The following is a 20,698-nucleotide window of genomic DNA, read 5'->3' as shown; positions in this document are numbered from 1 at the left end:
CATGCTCAGGCAGTCCCTGTGGCAGGGTGCCCTGTGCCCACAGGCTTAGAGTGACCTGCTGAAATACAGCAGGAGCCAAAATACCTACCTGGTGCATCACCTCCAAGCCAGCACGTACCCTTCATCCAGACCCAGAGCTGCTCTCCTGGTATGTTCCCACCATCACACCCCGGGGTGACCATGCACCCCCTGCCCTGTGCCCCCAAGCACCACCCACAAGCTTTGACCTCACCAGACACTGCCAGCAAAGAGCTCTCACCCCAAAAAAACCTTTAATTCATGCTTACACCTACTAACAAAGGGCTCTGTCCCAGGGCCAAGCAAGAAGCCCATCCCTGTTTCTGCCAACCAAGCACCCCAGGATGGCCATCAAACCCAACTGAGCCCCTTGGGGACCACCAGTACCCTCCAGGGTCACCTTCCACCTTCCTTAAACCTGATGGTGCCCAGATGGTGGTGGCAGCTCCTTGCCCCTTCCAGGGGAGAGGTTTGGGGTAAGGGGGAGGGAAAGGCTCTTCCCTGGGGAGATGCTGATGCCCACACCCACCTCAGTACTCAGCCCACAGCTCTCCAGGTGTCAGTGGTTTCTCAGAAGGATGATGACACGAAGACCTACACAAACAAACAAGCAGCCCCCTGTGTACAGATGTTACCCTGGAATTGTGGTTATTACTTCAAAAAAATTTAAAACCATAAATAAGAATGAAGAACGGAGGCAACGAAATCCCTTGAACAGGTTCTGATGAATTCAAACACAAACCAATGCAACCAAATGAGGGGGAAGATAAAAGCAAATAAATGCATAAATAAAATAAATAATATAAATAAATAATATATTAAACAACCCTCCCCACCCTGTAATGAAAACGTAGCTCGGAGAATGGGATCGACGCTTGTTAACCATTGTTAACTAGTATTTTTAGTCCTGACCGCTCTTAGGCTATGTATAGTTCCTTTTTTTAATGCATTTTCTATACATTAATAAAAGATACCGAAGGAGCGAGCCGTGTGCCTGTCTGGGATTGGAGTGGGAGCGGGGTCCTGGTGCATCCAAGCCCCGCAGCAGCGCAGCCCTGAACTCACGCCAAGTGGGGACATACATGTCCCCTGTCCCTAATCCTTGTTTATTCTATGGGAGAAGGAGCTTGGGGAGCTCGTTAGCAGGGACTTGCATGCTCTCACCCTCCTGCAAGGGCATGTGCTGCCCCACTGGAGCTCAGATACTTTTGCATCTGAAGCAGTTGGCCACGGGGGCTTGGTTTTTCACTCGGCGGTTTGCAGCTGAGCTGCAAGGTGTCATGCAGCTGAGACAGCGAGCCCAGCAGCAGCTGGAAGAGGGCACACTCCTCGTTTGCAAAGCATGCCAAGAAACACGAACCAGGAGGAATAGAGCAGATGAGAAACAAAGGACATCCAGTGGGATAAAAAAAAATATAGAGGGATGAAATCTGAGGGGGGCAGCCCAGCATTGGTGCAAGCTGCCTAAAAAGGTGGTGCCATCTCCGTCCTTGGAGGTGTTCAAGACCAGGCTGGAGAAAGCCCTGAGCAACCTCATCTGACCCTGGGGGGCTGCCTTGGGCAGCAGGTTGGACCAGAGGCTCCCAAGGTCCCCCCTGCCCAAGTTATCCTGTTAAAATAAATGATAATGAAGTGACCACAAAGTCTGGTCAGCACGGCCAGTCTTTTAACCCCAGTGAGACAGGGAGCTGCGCTTTGGCCTCAGCCCAGCGCAAGATGTTTTGTTAATAAATTTAGCTGCTCCCATGAGCTAGAGAGGCCCTCGGCTCTGCAGCTTACAGCCAGAGAAAGCAAAGCCATGGTGTAAACGCTCGGGAGCAGAGCAAAACGACCTGAAGTCTTCAGTTAAAGCTGTTCTCCCAATTTAGACAGCAATCTGTTCCCAGCACGAAGGAAACCCCACTGAAAACCAAATTGCAAGGCTATTTCCAGCAGAACATGCTCCCAGTGGAAAACAAAAAAAACCCACACCAAACCCCAACATTGATTTAGCAAAAATGTCTGGGACAAGTATGAATTTCAGAGGATTCTGAAAGTCTCCTCTTGTTTCACATGCAGACTTTATTTAGACCTCCTCGTCTTAAGTTTTCACGTTTGACACGTAGCCAGGCAGGATGAGAAAGCCCGAAAGAAGCTCTTCTGCCAGACTGCTTCAATATTTTCTAAATTTAATTTCAGAGAGACAAAACAGGGGAATTTGCTTTGCGGCAGCTTCTCAACTTCTCTTTCTTGCTCCGATTCAAGAGGAAAAAAAAAAAAAAAAAAAAGGAAGTTGTGAGTGTGGGGTTTCCCCACCTCGACCGTGGCTACCAGCACAGTGAAAAGCCAAGCCTGAAGCCTGAGGGACTCAGCTGTCTGGATTAAATGACCTTTTTCAGGTCTGAAGGGAGTAAATGCCACGGAATACTCTTCAGGCAAGCCCGGGGGTCTCCCCTGTGCGCAGAAGAGCCGAGGGATGGAGATGGGGAGGAGGGGTTGCCTGCACCGGTGCTTTGCATCCCAGTCTTGCGCAGTTTGGCCAAGCAGTTGGCCCAACGCAGTCGGTTTCATTTATGGTCCCTTAGAGAAGGGCAGTGCCCTCCACTGTACTCCCCATTCAGCACGTCTGGGGCCAGGTGGGGCCCAGGTCCCTCAGGACCTCCAATCCCTGCAGAGCACCCCCAAAAAAGCTCAGCTGAAGGAAACACGGACTCTCCATTGCAATAACCAGATGCATGAGGTGGGCACACACCACTCGGAGGTTGGTACCCAGAGAAGGCAGGAGCATGTGGAGCCACAGCATCCCTCTGGACCATAACCCACCTCCCAAAAATCAGAGCCATGGCCCAGCTCCATCCTTCAGATGGGATTAGAAGGGGGTGAGGGCTGGCACAAGCCCTTTTCTAAATGCTCCAAGCTTTGACTTAAGCCCAGGGAGGTGTTTTGCCCCACCACACCAACCCCTGGGGAGCTTCTGCCCTATCACCCATTGCAGGTGCCCACCACTCCCATTGCACAGGCCCCTCTGCCCTTGCACAGCTCAAAGCAATCCGTATACTCTAGACATGGTCCTGCAGTATCACACATGGTGGTATCTCACATTTTCAGCCTCTCCAAGGAGCACACCTCCCCAGGCAGCCCAGGCTTTGTGCAGGCAGAACCCGCAGGCAGCACAGCCACACTGCGGGCAGCCACTCTCTTCTTCGGGCACTTCCAGCCACCGCAGAGCATCCCACCACCAGCCCCCCTGCCTCCATCTGCACTTTGTACGGCGATATTTCATCACAGCCCTCTTACCAAAGTCCCCTTCTTGCATGAGCGATGCTTGGGAACTTTGTTCCCCTAGCAAACAGCAGGAGGGTGTACAAAGGTCCTCAGCAAGGGCGTTGGGCATCCGTCCCAAACCTGGAGCTCGAGCAACGCATTCCCAGCAACACGCCCTGCAACCTCAGCCCAAAAAAAATACAAGGGAAATGCTTGCCCAGGAGCAAGCAGCACTGCAGGAGGAGGTGCAATGCCTGCAGGAGCAAGGCTGGAGCAGGTCGATGAAGGGGCACCCTCATCCCACGAATTCACAGCTGCTTTATGCCTTGCGGGATGTGATTTTTATAGCACCATCTTTAACATTCTTGGGTTTTAATTCCCCCTCGTAAGCCTGGATGTGCTCATCATCCCTTTAAAACCCCCATTCCCATTTTTATACTTTCAACTCCTGTGGCTACAAGCTCTAAAGCTTAATTATGAAGAGCATAAAAAATATATATATATCTCTTTTAATCAAAATTAAATGCAGGGCTTTAAATTTCATTGATTTGTCCCCTCTCCCTGGGATGAGGAGGACTGTGAATAGCAGCCCACAGGCTTATTCCCCCTTCCCTGTGCTATAGCCACAGCATCAACATGCAGCGATTTTTCTGCTTTCAACCTGTTTCAGCAATTTTCTCCATCAAAAAAAAATATATATATACGTTATGTTTGAGGCAGAAGTATTGAAGCTGAGTGCTAGCTGTGATTAGGGACTTTCTCATAGTGGCAATTCTCTCCCTCCCCATATTTTGGATTGCTTTCTGCTGTCGGTAAGGATGTTGGAGGCATGCAGCCCCCCTATAGCACGTACCATGCAATGTATAAGCACACTTATTTGCAGCAATGCGGCTTATCCTCTTGCTCCCACCCAGGTTATGTCCCGGCATTACTCCTCCGCAGGCACCGGCCCGGCGTGGCTGCCGGACAGCAGAGCAGAGAGCACCGGGATGCTGGTGGGAACACAAGCCACCTCTGTTCACCACAACGGCCCCTTGTCCCTGCGCCGTCCCCTGCGTTTGGTGACATCGCAACAAAAGAAGGGTTTGAAGGAAGTAACTCTGCAAATGTTTACAAGAAAAATCCTCCCAAAAAGTGATAGAAGGGGGGATGAAGTGGGAAACCATCCCTCTAAGGATTTCAGGAGAAGGCGCTGGAAACAGGCAGCCAGGAGAAGAGCAGCAAGGGGACAGGGCTGCGGGAGCAGCACCGGCAGCCAGTGTCCCCCTGCTCCTGAGGACAGGCTCTGGCCCTCCCCCTGGTCCCATGTCCCCCGCTGTACTCGAGTCATGCCGAAAGCAGCCAGCATCTGCCCGTTCGCCGTCTCGTATCAGTTCCTCACCCGCGACCCAAGGCCACCTCTCCCCCCTGCCTGAGGGGTACTTCGCTGCTCCAAATAAAGGAACCTGCTCTCCCTCATGGGGGACAGAAAGAGGCAAAACACCCCCAGGAGAAAGGCTTTTGGTGTGTTTTTCCTCTTTCACCCACTATGATTTGCATTTTGCTCTCGGTTCCCTCCCCGGGGGTGGGTGAGCCCCCACCAAGACACCCTGCCCAAGCCCCGGCGCCCAGCTGCATCCTCCCACCGAGCCCCCATTAGCAAATGAGATGGTGAGGAGGAAGACTTTGAACTGTGAAGAGCAAGGGTCAAATAGTCCCCTGGCAGAAGCTAAGGCCCAAGGGCAGCACAAAACATCCCGGCATGAGGGCACACCTTGGCTGACCGCTCTGGTGCCACCAGCCAAAATCCTCATGTGGCCCCGAACCGAGGGACATCAGTTCACCGGAGATCTCCAGGAACAGCTTCCCCCATGGAAGCGGCTTACAGAGGGGAAGGGATAATAAAAACCTTAAAAAAAAAAAAAATTTGGCAGCTGCTTATCATTAAAGAAACAGGATTGGATCTCCCTGCCCGCCTCGGCTGGGCTCCAGGGGAAGCTGGCACCAAGGGACAGCCGCTGATTGCTCCTTGGCATTTTGGGGCTGAGCCAAAGGAAGGACTGTGCCGGAGGGGACAGCCGGCACAACTGGTTTTTCACCTAAAAAGCAACCTTGGCAGATCAGATCCAACACCCACACGGTGCAGGAAACCCCAGGAGCAGCTGCTCCGGGAAGAGGCACGAGCCACCACTTCCCACAACTCGGGGCACACGCTGGTCCTCAAGGGCACCAGGGCCGTGCCTGAGCATCACTTGCTCCTCTGCCTTTGGTTCACACCTTCCACAAATCCAGCCATCAAGACAGTGCCAGTGACCGTCTTTCCATGCCAAGGGAAGGGGCACTGCCATTCACCGACGAGTTTTTCATCCCCTGGCCTTCACATAACTAATCGTTGACCCGTTCCTAAATGGGAAGGCACCACATCATGCTGCTGGGACTTGCCCAGCCCTGGCACGTCTCCTTTCCCCTTGCCCACCGCCAGTGCTGCCTGTAGGATTTCCTCAGGAAGGAGTTCCTGAAGGCTTACACACACAAAACAATCATCAGCTCTAAACCAACAAAAAGCCCTAACTCTTTCCTCCCAAACCCCGTGGCGCACACGGAAATGCACCCTGAGCCGTCTCTTGCTTGCTCTCACCCCATCGGGTGCGGAGCCATGCACCCTCCCTCTTCCCCATGCACAAGCAGGTCCCTGTACACCATCTTTGCTCAACACGAGCACCAAGCAGGACTTGAGGATGCACCCAAGGACCCCACCTCACTCCCCACCCCAGCCCTTTCTTTCCCCCGAGCACCGGGGAGGGATGCTCCAGCAGACCCAGACCCACCTCAGCAAGCCCAGCTGAACCCAAAGCCTCCCAGGTTTTTGGGGAAGAGGCACCCCCAAAAAACTCACCAGTTTTTGGGCATTTCCCCTAAGAGCAGCCTTTCCCCCATCGCTGCCCATGCGGGACTGAGCCCCAGGCACTTAAGGGCAGCCCCAAACCAGCACATCAGTACCAAGGTGGGACCGGGGCACCTGAGCCCAACCTGCACCCAGGGCTCCCCCCTTCCCAGAAGGGACAGAGCCCAGCAGGCACCAACCAAGGGAAAGGAGGGGAGGGAGCAGCTCCCATGGAACCTGCCAGCCCCAAAAACACCAGTGCAGTGTTTGTCCTCCATCCCTCCAAGGGTCACTATCCCATCCCATCCCGCTCCTGCCTCTCCTGTTCTCGTACAAAGCCGGAAAGCCTATTGCTGCTGCTAAAGTAAATACCAAGGGCTGCTATTTTTATCCAGCCCATGACTGGGCGTGGTTTATTTTTGGTGTTTAAACTGCAGGCTTTTTTTGTGGGAGGGGGAGAGGGAGGGGAAAAGGCAGAAGCATGGGGGAAAAATGAGAGGAATGTTTCTCCCAGAGCAGAGTTTTCCATTGCTTACTTTAAGCCAGGCCAGCATCTGCAAACAGAAATCACAACCGGAGAGGAGAGCAGAAAAAGCAGCTGGGGAAGAAAGGTGTGCTCGTGTCTGCAGTCACTTTGCATCTCCTCCCATTCCACTGTGCTGAGAAAAACCCAAATATACCAGCCCCGTGTTCCAGCTGGGTGTTATCAAGGCAGGAGTGAAGCTCCCAGCTGTGTAATAGGGCAAACTGGTAAATAAATCAGCTGAGTCCAATGAAACAAAGGGGAAACAAGAGGGCGTTTCTATTTTCAGTGTAAAATTAGTAGTGTTTTTCAAATAAAATTAGGGGTTGAGGGGACCTTGGAGGAAATGGAAGTTATGAGGGGGACTTTTCGGCATGGGAAAGGCTTTGATCTTGCATGGAAATAAGGAGTTTGGGAAGCATGGATGAAAAACAGGGGCTGGAGGTGGGATTTGATTTCCAGCTGGTCCCAGAGCTGGGCCCAGACCGACATCCCATGATGTGACAGGAGCTTGTCTCATCCGGGCTTAATCAGTTCCTCAGCTTGAGGGGCACCAGCAAGCAGAGAGACATGTAATCTGGAGCAGCAGTGATTCATCAGCAGCTGAGTCAGCTTCCTCTCACTCATTAAAGTTTCTGCAAAACAAATCGCGATCCCTTGGAGCCGAGATACGCTGGATGCCAAACAAAACTAGGAGGTGGCAGGTTCAAACCCCACCAAAATGTACTTTTTTTCCATGCTGCATGTGAAGGAGCTATGGAACTCCTCGCTGCAGGAGATATTTACAGGGTTAAGCATCAAATGGCATTTATATTTTTTCAAAGCATCTCCTATGGATCACAATGGGGAAGAGGATGCCGGGCTAGACAGAGCCATGGTCTGACTATTATATCTGTATATTCTTGTGTTAATTCTAAGCTTCTTTAAGTCCATCCAATGCTTCCCAACTTGGTTTAATGGTATCACTACACTCGATAGCATCAAGACTCTCCTTTATGGGCAGCAGCATCACAAGAGGTTTAAATACTGAGGTCAGCATTATCGGTGCCCACCAGCTCCGCCGCATTGTCGAAGGGGTGCAGCAACGCTCCTGCCCAAAGCCAAGCGGGTGCCAAAGCACCACGCTCAGAGGGGGCCCCGAAAAGCCAAGGAAGGTGCCCAGACCAGCAGCTCCTCCCTCAGCAAGGCCTCTGCCAAATTAAATTAGCAACAAGAAAACACCGAGCCCCAGCAGGGCTGTTTGCCCAAGGAACAAAGCAAACCTCCGAGCTGCCGCTGCCACAGCAGCACTGCCAGGGACTGGCAGGGCTTTCAGCCCCCCAGAGCCAGGTGCCCCCGAGCCTCACGCCTCCAGCCACACTCACCCTTAGGGACCTCTAATAATAAATATTTCCAGGCAACCCTATTAAGAGTGGTTTCAGAGTTGACGTTACACTATCTGGTGCTGTAGAGTGGCCGGGTGTCCCCCGGGTGACTGCCAGCACCCAGGTGGCTTCTTCTGCGTGCTCCAGGAAGGGCATTTTCGTAGGGTGATGAGGGGGATTTAGTATCCACAAACTAGGGGACTGCTGCGGCTCAGTGAGGGGGGGAGAGCTGGGATGGGGTAAAATGGGATGGGGTGAGATGGGACGGGGTGAGCCAGGGTGGGGTGAGCTGGGAAGGGCTGAGCCATGAACATGGTGCAAAGCCCAGGGATCTCCACCTGTAGCGTAAAACCAAGGAAAAATTTCCTGGCATTAACAAGCAGCAAACCTTTAGGTAAAAAGGGTTTGGTACTTCCCACAGCACATGAACACCTTGCCAAAGGCTACCAGGAGGCACTTAGAACAAGCTGTAGCCCGCAACGTGCATTTCTCGGGGTCTCTCACCCCTCCGGCCCCAGCACTAGGATGAAGGCAGCAGGAGGGAGGGCAGCAGAGGCAGCCGGGGCTGGCAGGCAGCTTGCCTCCATCCCTCCACCCCTCCTCTCTGCCTCTCTTTTCCCCATAATCCCACTGCAGCTCTGCTCCTGGCGCTGCCGGGGCACGGCACCGGGCGCACAGGGCTGTTTTCCAGCAGCCTCAAAGGGTCAGGCAGCCCCGGCTACTCCAGCCCGACAAGTTAGCACCAAGGCTGAAGCGGAAAAGCAAAGCCACTGGCTCCGGAGCACGAAGGAGGGCAAGGAGGGCGAGCGCAGAGGTTTTGCAATCCAGAAGGATTCAAGCTGGCCAGAAAAATTCCAGCAAAACATTTTTCTAGTCACAGCTTGCCTGGCTGTCAACATTGCAGCGCTGCGTGGAGATAGCTCAGCCCCGGACTGGAAAGCAATTGGGATCTGGTGATCCTGGATATCCCTCATACAGAGGTAAAAAAGAAATAAGACAGAGAGAAAGCAGCAAATGAAAATTGGGGGGGGGGGGGGGCAATCCAAATTGAACTGAAATCAAATTTTGAAAATATCAAACCCCTGCACAACCTGAAGGGCCTTCCTCAGGTTGAGACATCATTTATTATTTCCATGGGGGCATAGCACCCGTAACGCTGCCAGGTGCTGTGCATGGAGAGCAGCCCCCACGGTGTCCCCTCCCGTGGGGATGCTCGGTCACCTCCCGCCCTGCTGCAGTGTCCCCTTTCCCGGGACAGAGCGTGGGCATCGGGCAGGACAGTGGTGATGGGGTGCAGAGCGGCAGTCCTGGCACTGCGTTTCAGGAGATGGAGGTCCGCCGTGTCCTTAAAAGCCTCCCACCAACAAGAGCAGCATTGCCACCCCTGCAAACCCCCACCGCAACCCCCCAAAAAAGCTTCTAGGGAAAGCTCTGCTGCGCCGAAGCCCGGGCCTCCCTCCCGGCGAGGGAAAAACACTTTGTCCTCCCCCTCTTCCCAGCAACTTTTGGCGTATTTCAGGCCTGGTTTTGTACCTCTCCCCCGTGCCTCCTTCCAGACTAAACAACTCCAACTTTGCCAGCCCTTCCTGAGCACCCGGGGCCGGCAGCGCCCGCGGACCCCGCGGCCGGCGAAGCACCGGGGTCCCCCCTTATCCCCCGCACACTTTTGGGGTTGTGTAGGGGGGGTGCCACCCAGAGGCGGCCGGGGCGCGGCGGGCAGCCCCAGGTGGGGCAGGGAGGGCGGCGGGGCCGGGCCGGGGGCGGAGGCAAGCGGGACGGGGCGTCCCATTTCCTCCGGCCGCCGGGAGCCTCTGTCGGGGCGGGCGGGAGGACGAGCCGAGGCGAGGGGCCGCGGGCACCGAGGTAGGTCGGCCGGCGGGGCCGGGGGGGTCCCCGGGCGGTGGGTCCCGGGGGAACCGGCTCCCCGCAGCCGCCGGGCATCGCCCGGCCGGGCTGAGCTTCCCTGGGCGTTATCCTTGGTTTTGTGTTGTCCAAATCCAGGGCTTTTTTTTCTTTTGTTTTAAGGCCACATCATCTGCTGGCCGTACCCCCGCGGGCGGGCAGCAGTGCAGGCAGCTGCCTGCCGCGGTGGGGTCGGCTTTGGGGACGGGGCTTGGGCAGGGGCGGTGGGACCGTGGCACAGCCTGCGGAGCAGATGCTGGCAGAGCCGGGTGGGGACAGTGGCACTTGAGAAATGGCGATGAAGAGCAGCCACCCCTCAGGGGACGTTTGGCGGAAGAAGGCCTGCCCAGCACCAGGGGTTTCGGGTCGCAAAAGCTAGAGGTAGGGCTGCGCCAACACATTTTGCTGCTACTTCTCCCCTGGAGGGCTGCAGAGCTGGCCCAGGTGGATCTGCAGCCCCCCGAGCCTCCTGTAACCAAAAACATCTGCGATCCACCCCAGGGAGGGCCACGGGTGGGCAGGGTGGGGGCTGCCTGCCAGCCCCGGGGAGGCAGCGCTGCCTGTACCACGCTGCAGAGGAGACCGAGATGGCTCAGAGGAGCTCCCGGTGCTGTCAGGGATGATATTGGTGCTTTTCTAAAAGCAAAACTGGTCTTTTTGGCCGGGAGTTGCACTGATCCCGGGGCCAATGGCAGCCGTGTGTGCGCAGATGGCGATGGCAGAGCGGGCTCCAGGCAGCAGCTTGCAAAATAGTTTCACTTTAACCCTGTTATCCGACGTTCATATCTGTAGTGTTCCAAATCGCTCCCTTTAGGGGATGAAAGCATCTACGTGCGGCTCCTGGCTGGAAGGTTTGATGGCAGTGGGAATACGAGGAAGCTTTAGTTAGTTTTGTTTGCTGGGTGGTGGCTTTTGGTGTTTGTTCTATAACGTTTGAGGAAGGTCTCTGGAGCCTGCTGTGAGTTCTGAGAGACCGGCGGCAAAACTCTTATTATTCACCATTTCCAAAACAGTAACGTGTAATCCCAGCTAAGGAAACTGCTCACCCTCAGTGTCAGGTTTCATCCAGTTTTCCCTTAAGTCTGCAGGTGCAAATGGGAAAATAGATGTCGCTTGCGTGCGCGTGCGTAGCTGTGTCTGTGCTCGTTGTATCGGAGAGCTCGCAGGCTCTGTGAGAGAAGTTAGCCTCTCCTAGCCTGACCCATAGCTATCGCTGCCAGTGGAAAGCGGGTATAAAGCTGATATGAAGCCAATAACAGAAGGAAATGGTCGAGTTTAATATTGTGATTCCTGCTTTGCACCACTTAGCATCCATTGCATGAAGTGAGGTCTCACCAGAAGTGAGTTCTCATCCACATTAAGGAAATGGCGGTGGCTGCAGGTCAGATGCTTTTGTGTCACCTCTGCAAGTCCTGAGTTGTAGCTGGACACTGAGCGTGCGGGAGTTCAAATAACCTAGGAGTACTCGGGGCCAAACCCCATAGGTCATGGGCTGTAGGTTGGTTGTCCTCCAGAGCTGCCCCTTACATCTCAATGTGGATGTAAGGAGAAGCACCTTAGAGCAGCCCCGCTCCCACCTCAGCCGGGCTGCGTGTCAGCTGAGAGGAGCCGGTCGAGCTTTGTTAGGCTGGAGAGGACTTCACGCAGACATAAGAGCCTTTGTAAAGTTGAGCCTAAAGGACTTAACTTGCAAAATCAGGTCCTAAAACATCTCCAGCTCTCTCCCCTCTGCCACGGTGACCCTGCATAGCAGTTTCCAGCCCTTTGCCCCCTGTTTCCAGCAAACTGCAACTTTTCTGCAAACTATACCTCTGTCCCCAGCCACTGTGGTTGCTCTGCAGCGCGCAGGATGTGGGCAAGCCAGCATTGCCAAGGCAACCCCTCTGTTTTGATTTCCCCATGCTCAGGCTGGCAGCCTTTACCCCCCAGCTCAGCCAGGCAAGCCACGCACGCTGATGGTTTGAGGTGCCATCCCAAGCTGGCCCTCAAAAGGAGCTTGTTTTCCACCCACGGCCGCCCGTAACTCTGGAGGAGTGGCAGATGCTCCCCACCCTTGAAAAAACCGGCTCCTTCAGAGCCAACGTGGATTAAAGAACCCCATGTTGGACGCCCAACTTTGATTAAAACTTACACAAGCCGCGGAACCCCAGCCGTGCAGAGCTGCTGTCCATCCCTGGCTGCAGGATTTCCCAAGCAAGTTACCATGTCAGCTTTCCCCTGACTCGCTGCCAGCACTGGCTACACAAAAACAAAGAGCTCATTTAGCAGGGCATTTAGCAGCCCTCCCTGAGACACTGCCCTGTCTTTCAGTGCCTCCCTCGCCCCATTTTTTGGTCCCATACCTTGACCCAAAAAACCAGCTGACCTCCCAGCTGCAGCTCCCTGTGCATTGAGCACCTGGTTCACACCCATGGTGGACCCCCGCACAGCTCTTCCCGTTCATCCCCTCTCTAAGGGGAGATGTTGCTGTCGCACCAAATTGAGCAGCAGCACAGATTTTTCCTAAATGTAGCTCCTCATTGTGCACACAGGCTTTCAGCTGGCAATGGGTGGCCTTGGGTAACCCCTCTGCCCTTGGAGTTGTGGCTCAAAAGGCACCAGCTTTCTACTTTCCCCTCCCCCCCCCCTTTTTTTTTTTATATATTAAACTGAAGAACCCCTTTATTTAGCGCACAGACATCCCTTCATCTACAAAACAGAAGGCAATGTGCACACCAAAAAGAAAAGGCATTTGAAAAGCAGCTGCATAGCCGTGTTGAAAGGTGGCCCTGCGACTCCGGTGCTGCTTGCTCAGGGCAGGGGCAGGTACCTCTGCCTTCCCCTTGCAAGGGATGCTCGGCCGCATCCCTGCTGCTCCAGGCTTGCCCAGCGCAGCCGAACATCCCCAGCTGGGCACTTCCCAGGAACAAGCAGTGGGGGCCTCTGCAGAGCATTCAGCTCCAGTTTAAAGTGGAAACATTTCAAAGGGCTCTGCTTTTTTTTTTTTTTTTCTTTCCCCTTTCATTTTTGTTTCTCTGCAAACAATTAATTACAAGATTAAGAGGAAGTTCCAGCCCTCCTTCCCTCCCCAGAAGTTTAGAGGCAATAAATATAAAGCAGCTCAGTGCAGGAATAAAATTGTACATCCTGTTTTGTCTGAAATTAAGGCAGTTGTTTTGGGGTTGGTTTTTTTACTTCTTTTTTGGAGTGAAGTGTATCATAGGCGTCCAGTGTTCCTGCCTGGATAATGAGCTGTCAGGATATTTATGGATACATGGCAAACCTGCTTCACACAGATGATTCAGGCTGAGGAAAAGCTGCTCTGTTTATTTGTGTTGCAGTTTAACCTTTACTACAGCTGTCCTAAAGAAGGCCTCAGTGAGGATGAAGGTTGGGACAGGGAGCAGCTTTAAGAAGCGGCTCTCACTGCTTCCCCCCTTGCCCTTTGCTTGTAATGCCTGCGGGCAGCAGATAGCAGAGACCAGCACCCAGACAGCCCTCGCCCATCTCTCCTTTGAGCAAAAGCAGATCTCTAACGCTCACCGCCGGCTCCAGGCAGGGGGTAGGAAGGGGATGGATGGGATTTCAGTCTCCGAGCCCTCTGTGGTAGCCCATGATTTCTCAGGTGGGGACGGCGGTGATATCGCTGTCCTCTGCCAGGAAGGGGAATGAGGCAATGCAGGTTTCCCGAGGCTGGGAAGCTTCTCGGCAGCAGAGGTGGGGTGGAAGAGGCTCTTCTGCCTCTTGCAGCACCATCCCTCCCTCCTGGATACATGTCTGGCATCCTTACCATCCTGCTTGTCTACCTCCAAAAAAACCCCACTATATATATTTTTTTTAATTCCCCTTCTAGCAAGCAGAAACTGGAAGATGCAGCAGACTGGACAAAAATCCAGCAATAAAACATTAGCTACAAATGTCTTTGTTTAGCCAAAGCCCAAACCACCTCCCAGAACGCTGTGTTTTATGGGAGTTTTACAGAAAGGCACCCACAGAAAACGTCCGTTTTCATCACGTTTCCCACACGTATGTTCAAAAGAGAAACCACCAGCTAATTGCAGCCAGCTCAGCTACGCTCTCATGTAGATCGAAACAATAAATTTGCAGTGGTCAATCTGTTTCTGAGGGGGTCAGGGAGGATAAACCCTTCTCTTTACATAGGATCTCAACACTTGTGGTTAGATCCTATGTAAGTCCCAGATTGAGATCTCAGCATCTACACTGAAGGATTCAGCTCTTGGAGTTCTGGCAATCGGGTACAAAAGCCAGCAGCCAGGGACGGCTGGTGCGACAAGACCCCGTACAGCTTTGTAGGTCCCAGGACAGTGTTTCTGAAAGCAGGTTTTCCCTTGGAAGCCGCCTTTTTGGGGGCTGCCTACCAGCTCCCACCTCAGCAGGGCAGCCCTGCTTCCTCCCTGGGGCAGCGGCAGCAGCGCAAGGGCTATAGTTAGGGTTGGGTGGGACTTGCAGTTTCTTTTTCGGGCAAGGCAGACAGTTTTGCTGTTCGTTAGGAGGTAGGGTGTAATTGCAAAGCAAGGCGGGAGGATGCACGGTGGCATCCCGGCTGGGTGAACTGGAGCATCCTTTTGCTCGGGGCAGGGGCCAGCTCCCAGACCACCGGGTACAAGAGAGCATCCCTTAGCAGGTGCCACAACAGCGATAAATGCAATTCAAAGCAAGGAATGGTAGCGCTGTAGACAAGGAGGCGTTAACCGAAACCAGCCTAGGTCCCCTTCCCGCTCCTCCCTAGAGGCACCCGGGCTCTGCGAGAGCTGCCAGAAGGAGAGCCAACGAGTTGGTGGTCACAGGGAACAAGTGGAGCCCAGATGCCTGGTGGCTGTTGGCTCTGCTAGAAATGGGTCTGCTTTACCTGAGATCTGGGTTTAGTGACAGCGAGCAACCCTCCGGAACGCCTCTGGAGTTCAGGCTGTACCTCTTAAGTCTTTCTCACATGGAAGCGTTGGCTTTCCTTTTACTGTACCTCAGTTTCTCCTCTTGTGCACATGGGGATTTCGGCATTCCCTCAAGATGCTACAGGGCTTAAATCCCAAAGGCTGGCAAAGACACTGATGTAAAATGCTGAGCAAGGGTGAAACGCAGTATTAGAGCCTGGTATTGCTCCTGCCAGCTCTTCCTCTGCACAACCCATAATGTAGTGATCCTCGTGTTGAACCAGAACTGCAAACTCCTGGCACAAAGCCCCCTGCCCTACTCAAAACCCCCGGGAGCTTTGCCTGGCCCCAGGAGAGGAGGAAAGCCATGAGCAGAGGCAGCAGCTCCCTGCCGCTCAGCAGCACCTCTCCCTTCCCCAGAGAGAGGAAAACCTTACGTCAGGCTGCAGAAATGCTCCTCGGCCCTACCCAACCCTTGGAGCAATTCCCAGGTGAGGCACGGCAGAGGCTCCTCCATCCCCAGCCAACCCTCGTCCTGTCCTCCCCCACCACTGCCTTTGTGGCCAACCCCGGGTGCACGGCGGTGGCCATGGCTGCAAGGCTGCTCGCCGGGGTCCGCCTGCCTGACCACCGCCTGTGAGTCCCACTGACCATAGCCCCCATCAAAAATCCAGCTGGCTTAACTGCAGACCCCACCCCAAACCTGCCAGCGGTGCCCCCGGGTGCCAGCGGTGCCTGGGACAGGCGCACCTTGCCTCTGCGCTGCCTGTCCTGGGACAGGCCTGCTGCATGGCCCATGGTGGGCCATGAGAAACAGTCTGTCCAAACCAGACACCCTGTCCCAGGGTGATCGGGGGTAAGGAGAGACCCATGACATGTTGAGTCCCGTCTCTGATTGCAGCAGTACCGCTCTCTGCGGTGGTCCCCTGCCCGGGCCATGCAAGTCCCTTCCTAGACAGTAAAGCTCCCCCTGCAGAGGATTTCTCTGCTAAGAACTAAGCCCTGCAAAGGGCTGTAAAGGCTCCCCGCTCCGGCTGCCAAGCGAGGGTTGAGATGCGCATCCGGGGGGCAGGATTTGTGCTTGGCCAGATGCCAAGGCAAGGAGGGATGCCCAGCCAAAACTCTCCTTGCCCATCCCCACCACCAGGAATGAACCCCAGGAGAGGTTGGGAGGCTGTGTTTCTCAGATAGGGACACCCAAAGGGACGTGGCCAGTATCATGGCCTGGTCCCCTGTGGCAGCAGACTTCTCGCCCTGCTGAGGCTTTGGCTGTGCTGGCAGCTCCATGGAGAAAATTGCTGAGGGAGCAAGCACCTGATCCATGTGGTTTCCTGTCTCTGCAGGCACCATCCAAGGACACTTGTGGAGTCCATTAGCCGCTTACAGGAGCTAAACATATTCCAAGGGCCTTCAAGCAGAGGGAGCAGCACAGACAGCCTGCCCGGGAGCCAACATGGAGCAGAAGATCAGCTCTTTCTTTAATTCCATCTTGGAGCTCATCCGTACCAAGCATGAGGAAGGCATCTTCAACACCGTCTGCCTGGCCGTGCTGATGGGTCTGCCCTTCGTTGTCCTCATTGCGTTCATTTTCATCTGCTGCCACTGCTGCTTCTGCAGCCAGAGGGGAGAAAGCAGGAAGAAAGGCGGCACCAGCAGCAACGGGCAGCTGCACGCTGAGAGGAACAAGAAGAAAAAGAAGAAGAAGAAGAAGGATGAAGAGGACCTGTGGATCTCTGCTCAGCCCAAGCTGCTCTTGCTGGACAAGAGACCATCCTTGCCCATCTAGCGGACAGGAGGGTGTTCAGGCCCTCCCCTCTGAGATGCAGCCAGTCCTTTCAGCTGTGCACTACGAGGGGCGAGGAGATGCCAAAGCTGCTGCCACTTTATGGTGACTTTCAAAAGAGGCTGAGCCCAGCAGCTAACCAGCCTGTTGAAGGGCCAGCAGAGAGCAAGGCAGTTGGGCACAGGTTTATACAAGCCCCTTCTCCCCCACCAAGAGAGCGTGCCCAAGGGCAGAAACCCCTGCAAAGGACAGGCGCGCATGCAGACACGTCCCCTGCTGAGCACGCGAAGGTGATCTGCCACCGGGCCATACATACCTCCCGCCACGAGCACAATGCACACGCACCGGGCTGGCATGCAGCGAACTGGGTGCAAGGCGCTCCCTCTGCACTTGTGTGCGAGCACACGTGCCATCGCACAGACAAGGGCGCGCAGGACCACGTGCACTCAAAGACTGAGCCACCCGCACGCTCCCCCTGCACGAACACAGACGGCCGCGTGCGAAGCAAGCACAGGCATGCCTCGTTTGCTTGCCCTGCCACGGAGATGGCACAATTTGACTGTCTAGGCTCCGTCCAAACCCAGCTCACGTTGGAGATGCAAAAAAAGCTGAGAGCAGAGTTACCCCACAGCTCAAAGATGTGCCATCTCCCTGGCCACCAAACCAAAGGCAACTGAGAGCACCTGAAGACAGATGCCCTCAGCCCAACCTTAGAGACCTCAAGGCACCACCTTAAGCAGCAAAGCACAGAGATGCGTTGCCACCCAGGCTAGAGGCAGGGAGGAGAGAGGAGGCTGCAAGACCAGCCCTTTTGCACCAGCACTTAAAAAAAGATCTTCCTTGAAAGACTGTTTTATACAGACTTGCCTTTAGAGAGCCCACCACGCTACTGCAAGAGCGGAAACGCAAGCCGAGGCTGTGTAAAGGCTTGGCTACGGGCATTAGAGTTATTTATTGAATTACTAAAGAAGAGCAGGACCAAAGGCCCCTCTGTTGTGGGGCTAGGCACACCAAAGCAGTATTGAAGCAGCAGACACGCTTTCCCGGCATGCTCGGTCATCCCCTCTCCCTGCAGTCCTTGTGCCACGCATTAGACACACACAGACCCACAAGCACACACTGTCGCCAGCTGATGCCACGCAGGCAGCTCTGTACGCCATGCAGAGGGCTTCTGGACAGCTGTCAAGCCGGCCGGCTCTGGGATGTGCTGTAGGAGCAGAGGGGAGTAAAGCTCATGCCCACAGTCATCCCTTACCCAGGGATGCATCATACAGCTGGACCCTGCATCCTTCTCCATCCTCATCTCCCTTGGATGTGCGACAGCTTGGCCGGGCATAGCAGCTAACGAGACCACACACAGCGCTTACCCCTACTCTGGTTGCGACCCTCTGCTTGCCCTACGCCTGCATGCCCAGCCTACCTCCTGAGGAGCTGGGGGTCTCCTCTGCCCCCTGCTCTCTGCCCCGCCAGGCTCCGTCTCCCCCAGCTTGTTCTGCCAGCGAGGGATGCACACGTGTGATGAGAAGCCCCGTCACATCTGGGTTTTGCCCACGTCTGTACACTGGATGTTTTCCTCCCACTTTCTTCCACTTCTTAAGTTGCTGGAGCAGACTGGAGCTGCCAGCCAGAGCCAGACACCTGGGGGACAAGCAGCTAAACCCACGTGGGCAAGCCTGGACAGAGCTGCCAGACACAACCACTTCCAGCCCGGGCAAGGGCAATGCCGCCGGCTCCCGGGGCACGCAGCAGCGGCGGGGGGGGGCAAAGCCACCAGTTAGAAGCAGCCGTTTGTGCCACCCAGTCCCGGCGCAGCCTGTTTTGTCTGACTCGGACTGGGCGGTGATGTTAACATCACATCACAGGGTTTGGCTGCGTGCGGCTGTGCTGGTAACAGCCGGGAGGCCAGGCTCCTCCTCACACAGCCCTTTAAATTGACCCCATATGTGCCTTATTTTCCAGCTTGCTTTGTTAGCATTGAAATAAGTGAATCCCTTCTCCTCCAAAACAGGAAGCAACATATAATGCTATAAAAAATTAGGATTTGCCACACCTAATCCTAGAGAGAAACATGCAGGAATAGCTCTGGTCTCTGTCCCAAACCCAGAGTCCAGCCAGGATCCTGGAGAACCAGCACTGCACTTGTATTATTCCTTCTTCCTTCCCTCCTTTCCCCCATCCAGGTACTTTTCCCAGCCTTCCTGCCTCCAAGCTCACCAGGTGGGCAAAGCAGTCTCCTTCCACAGGCAGAAGAGTTGCCCATGCAGGTGCTCCTGCTGCACTCCAGAGGCACCAACAGCCCCGGAGGAAGGGCGCTGCTGCCTGGAGGAATCAAAAAAAAAAGTCAGAGTGAAGGGAAACATGATGGGAGGCCAGAGGCTTACCTGAACAAGCAGGGCACGGAGGCAGCCAGCTCCAGCAGAGTACAGCCTACCTGGTATGGAGCTGCTGGGCTTTGCATGGCTCCCCTGCAAGACTGTCCTTCTGTGGAAGGGTTAGCAAGTAATGTTTCAGGCAAGGGCAACTGATTCCTACAAGAACCAGAGAGCTGTCAAGAAAATGTCTGTGTTGCATCACACACAACATCTCCGATCCAGGCCTTTGGGAGTTCAGAGCCAGGTCTGAATTTCAAGACCTCCCCAAAATCATCATTCAGACCACACCTGGGCTGGGCGGGGAGGGACCAGGATACAACCCTGCCCTGATCCATCTGACCAGTGGATGGTCCAAGCCTCTGCACCCCATAAAGCATGGGGGCTGACTCGCTCGAGGGCTGCTGTTTTAGCCAAACCATCCACTGAATCAGCTGCTTCTTGAGGCAAAAGCAAAAGAGCAGCGACAGCCTGAGGTGCACCAGGATCTGTCACCCATCAGCCAGGCAGCAGCAATCCTGCAGCACCCACACTAACAAGGCTGCAGGAGATGCATGGTACAGAAACTCCGCTGCTTGGGTCCCCGCTCTCCAGACACATCTGCACTGTCTCCCCACAACTGCATTTTGGTATCAACCTTTTTATTTTCCTGAACAGTCCATGCAACAGGGAAAAAACAAAAACCCTTTTTTTTCAATGTTTCTTTTTTAAAAACAAAAATAAATTACTCTCAAACTGCAAACAAATGCTGTGTCTCTAGCTCTCAGTCATGTGTTTATTTTCCTGGGGAAATCTTTCTTGTATCTGCATCCTGGCCATAGATAAGACACAGGGAGAGCTCAGCGGGCAGAGGCTGTGCAGTCTCTGCCCACAGCCAGCTGTGCAGCTCGGAGAGATGTTTTCTTAAACAGCTTAGCTTAATCAAGTTAAATGGCCTCTCCTTGTTAATGAACAGAGTCAAGCACCTCTCCCCAAGGGCAAAAAGTAGTGGGAAGAAGAAAAGCAGCGTTTCTGTGCTGCAGGAGGTGGGCTGCAGAGGGGTTTTTTTCCTTGCAGAGGGTCGGCAGCACAGATTAGTTTACCCCAGTTGGTTCTGATCAGACAAGTATTTGACAGCGTCTGCAGCTTCTCGCAGCTGCCTGCATTGGGCACGTCATGGGACCAGGCACACACCTCTGCTGGGCAGAGCCTTTCCAAATTGTGCACCACTGAGCTCTCCCTCCATGAGAACAAAAATAAATCTGCCTCTCACCTGGACGATGCACCAAGCTGCACTTTGCTCACAGAGCTGAAGCTGTGGAGGAGACTGATGGTAAGAGGCACACAGGACCGCAGCAACAAGCAGCTGGAAGTGGCAGACACACTTTTTGGGGGAAGGAATGAGCAACGCACACCTTGCTTCTCTTCAGACGGCAGCCCTGCACACCGTATTCAGGGCCAGGCGTTCTTGTGTAGTGTGGGCTGCAGAGAGAATGGGAGGTTCCTGGGTCCCAGGTTAGAAACAGGCAGGGGTTGATGTCAAGTTGAGCATCCTGGAGCAGTCCAGGGATTGAAGGGATGCAAAAATTGCCCCCACAGGTCCCTGAAACCCCACTAGGAAGGGAGAACGGGATCTTCACTGACTATTCCTCTATTTATTCAGCCAACGAAGCCTAGAGCAGTGACCAGAAGTAACATTGCTGCTTTCCAAGCAAGTACCCAGTGCAGTAAGACTCTCCTGTCTTCTCTCCAGATTACACCATTCAGAGTGCAACGTCTGTGG

General features: G+C 54.4%; 1 protein-coding gene across 2 annotated transcripts; it reads left to right on the top strand.

Moving 5' to 3' along the window:
• The first annotated feature begins 9,809 nt into the window (after positions 1–9,809).
• KIAA0040 (KIAA0040 ortholog) lies at positions 9,810–19,676 on the top strand. 2 transcript variants are annotated; one of them, XM_075507892.1, is made up of 2 exons: positions 9,810–9,874; positions 16,128–19,676. In XM_075507892.1, the coding sequence occupies exon 2, from the start codon at positions 16,238–16,240 to the stop codon at positions 16,568–16,570; it is 333 nt and encodes a 110-aa protein (XP_075364007.1). In that variant the 5' UTR covers positions 9,810–9,874; positions 16,128–16,237; the 3' UTR covers positions 16,571–19,676. The 2 variants fall into 2 exon arrangements, with proteins under 2 accessions (XP_075364007.1, XP_075364008.1); XM_075507893.1 differs by lacking the exon at positions 9,810–9,874 and adding an exon at positions 10,240–10,294.
• Positions 19,677–20,698: the final 1,022 nt, after the last annotated feature.

Source organism: Mycteria americana, chromosome 7 (genome assembly GCF_035582795.1).
Source record: "Mycteria americana isolate JAX WOST 10 ecotype Jacksonville Zoo and Gardens chromosome 7, USCA_MyAme_1.0, whole genome shotgun sequence".
NCBI classification, from domain to species: Eukaryota; Metazoa; Chordata; class Aves; order Ciconiiformes; family Ciconiidae; genus Mycteria; species Mycteria americana.
The sequence above is the reverse complement of the archived record's forward strand: the minus strand, read 5'-3'. Positions and strand labels throughout refer to the sequence as shown.

Excerpts from the sequence above, each read along its gene's own strand:
- KIAA0040 (XM_075507892.1), top strand. The coding sequence starts at position 16,238 with ATGGAGCAGAAGATCAGCTCTTTCTTTAATTCCATCTTGGAGCTCATC.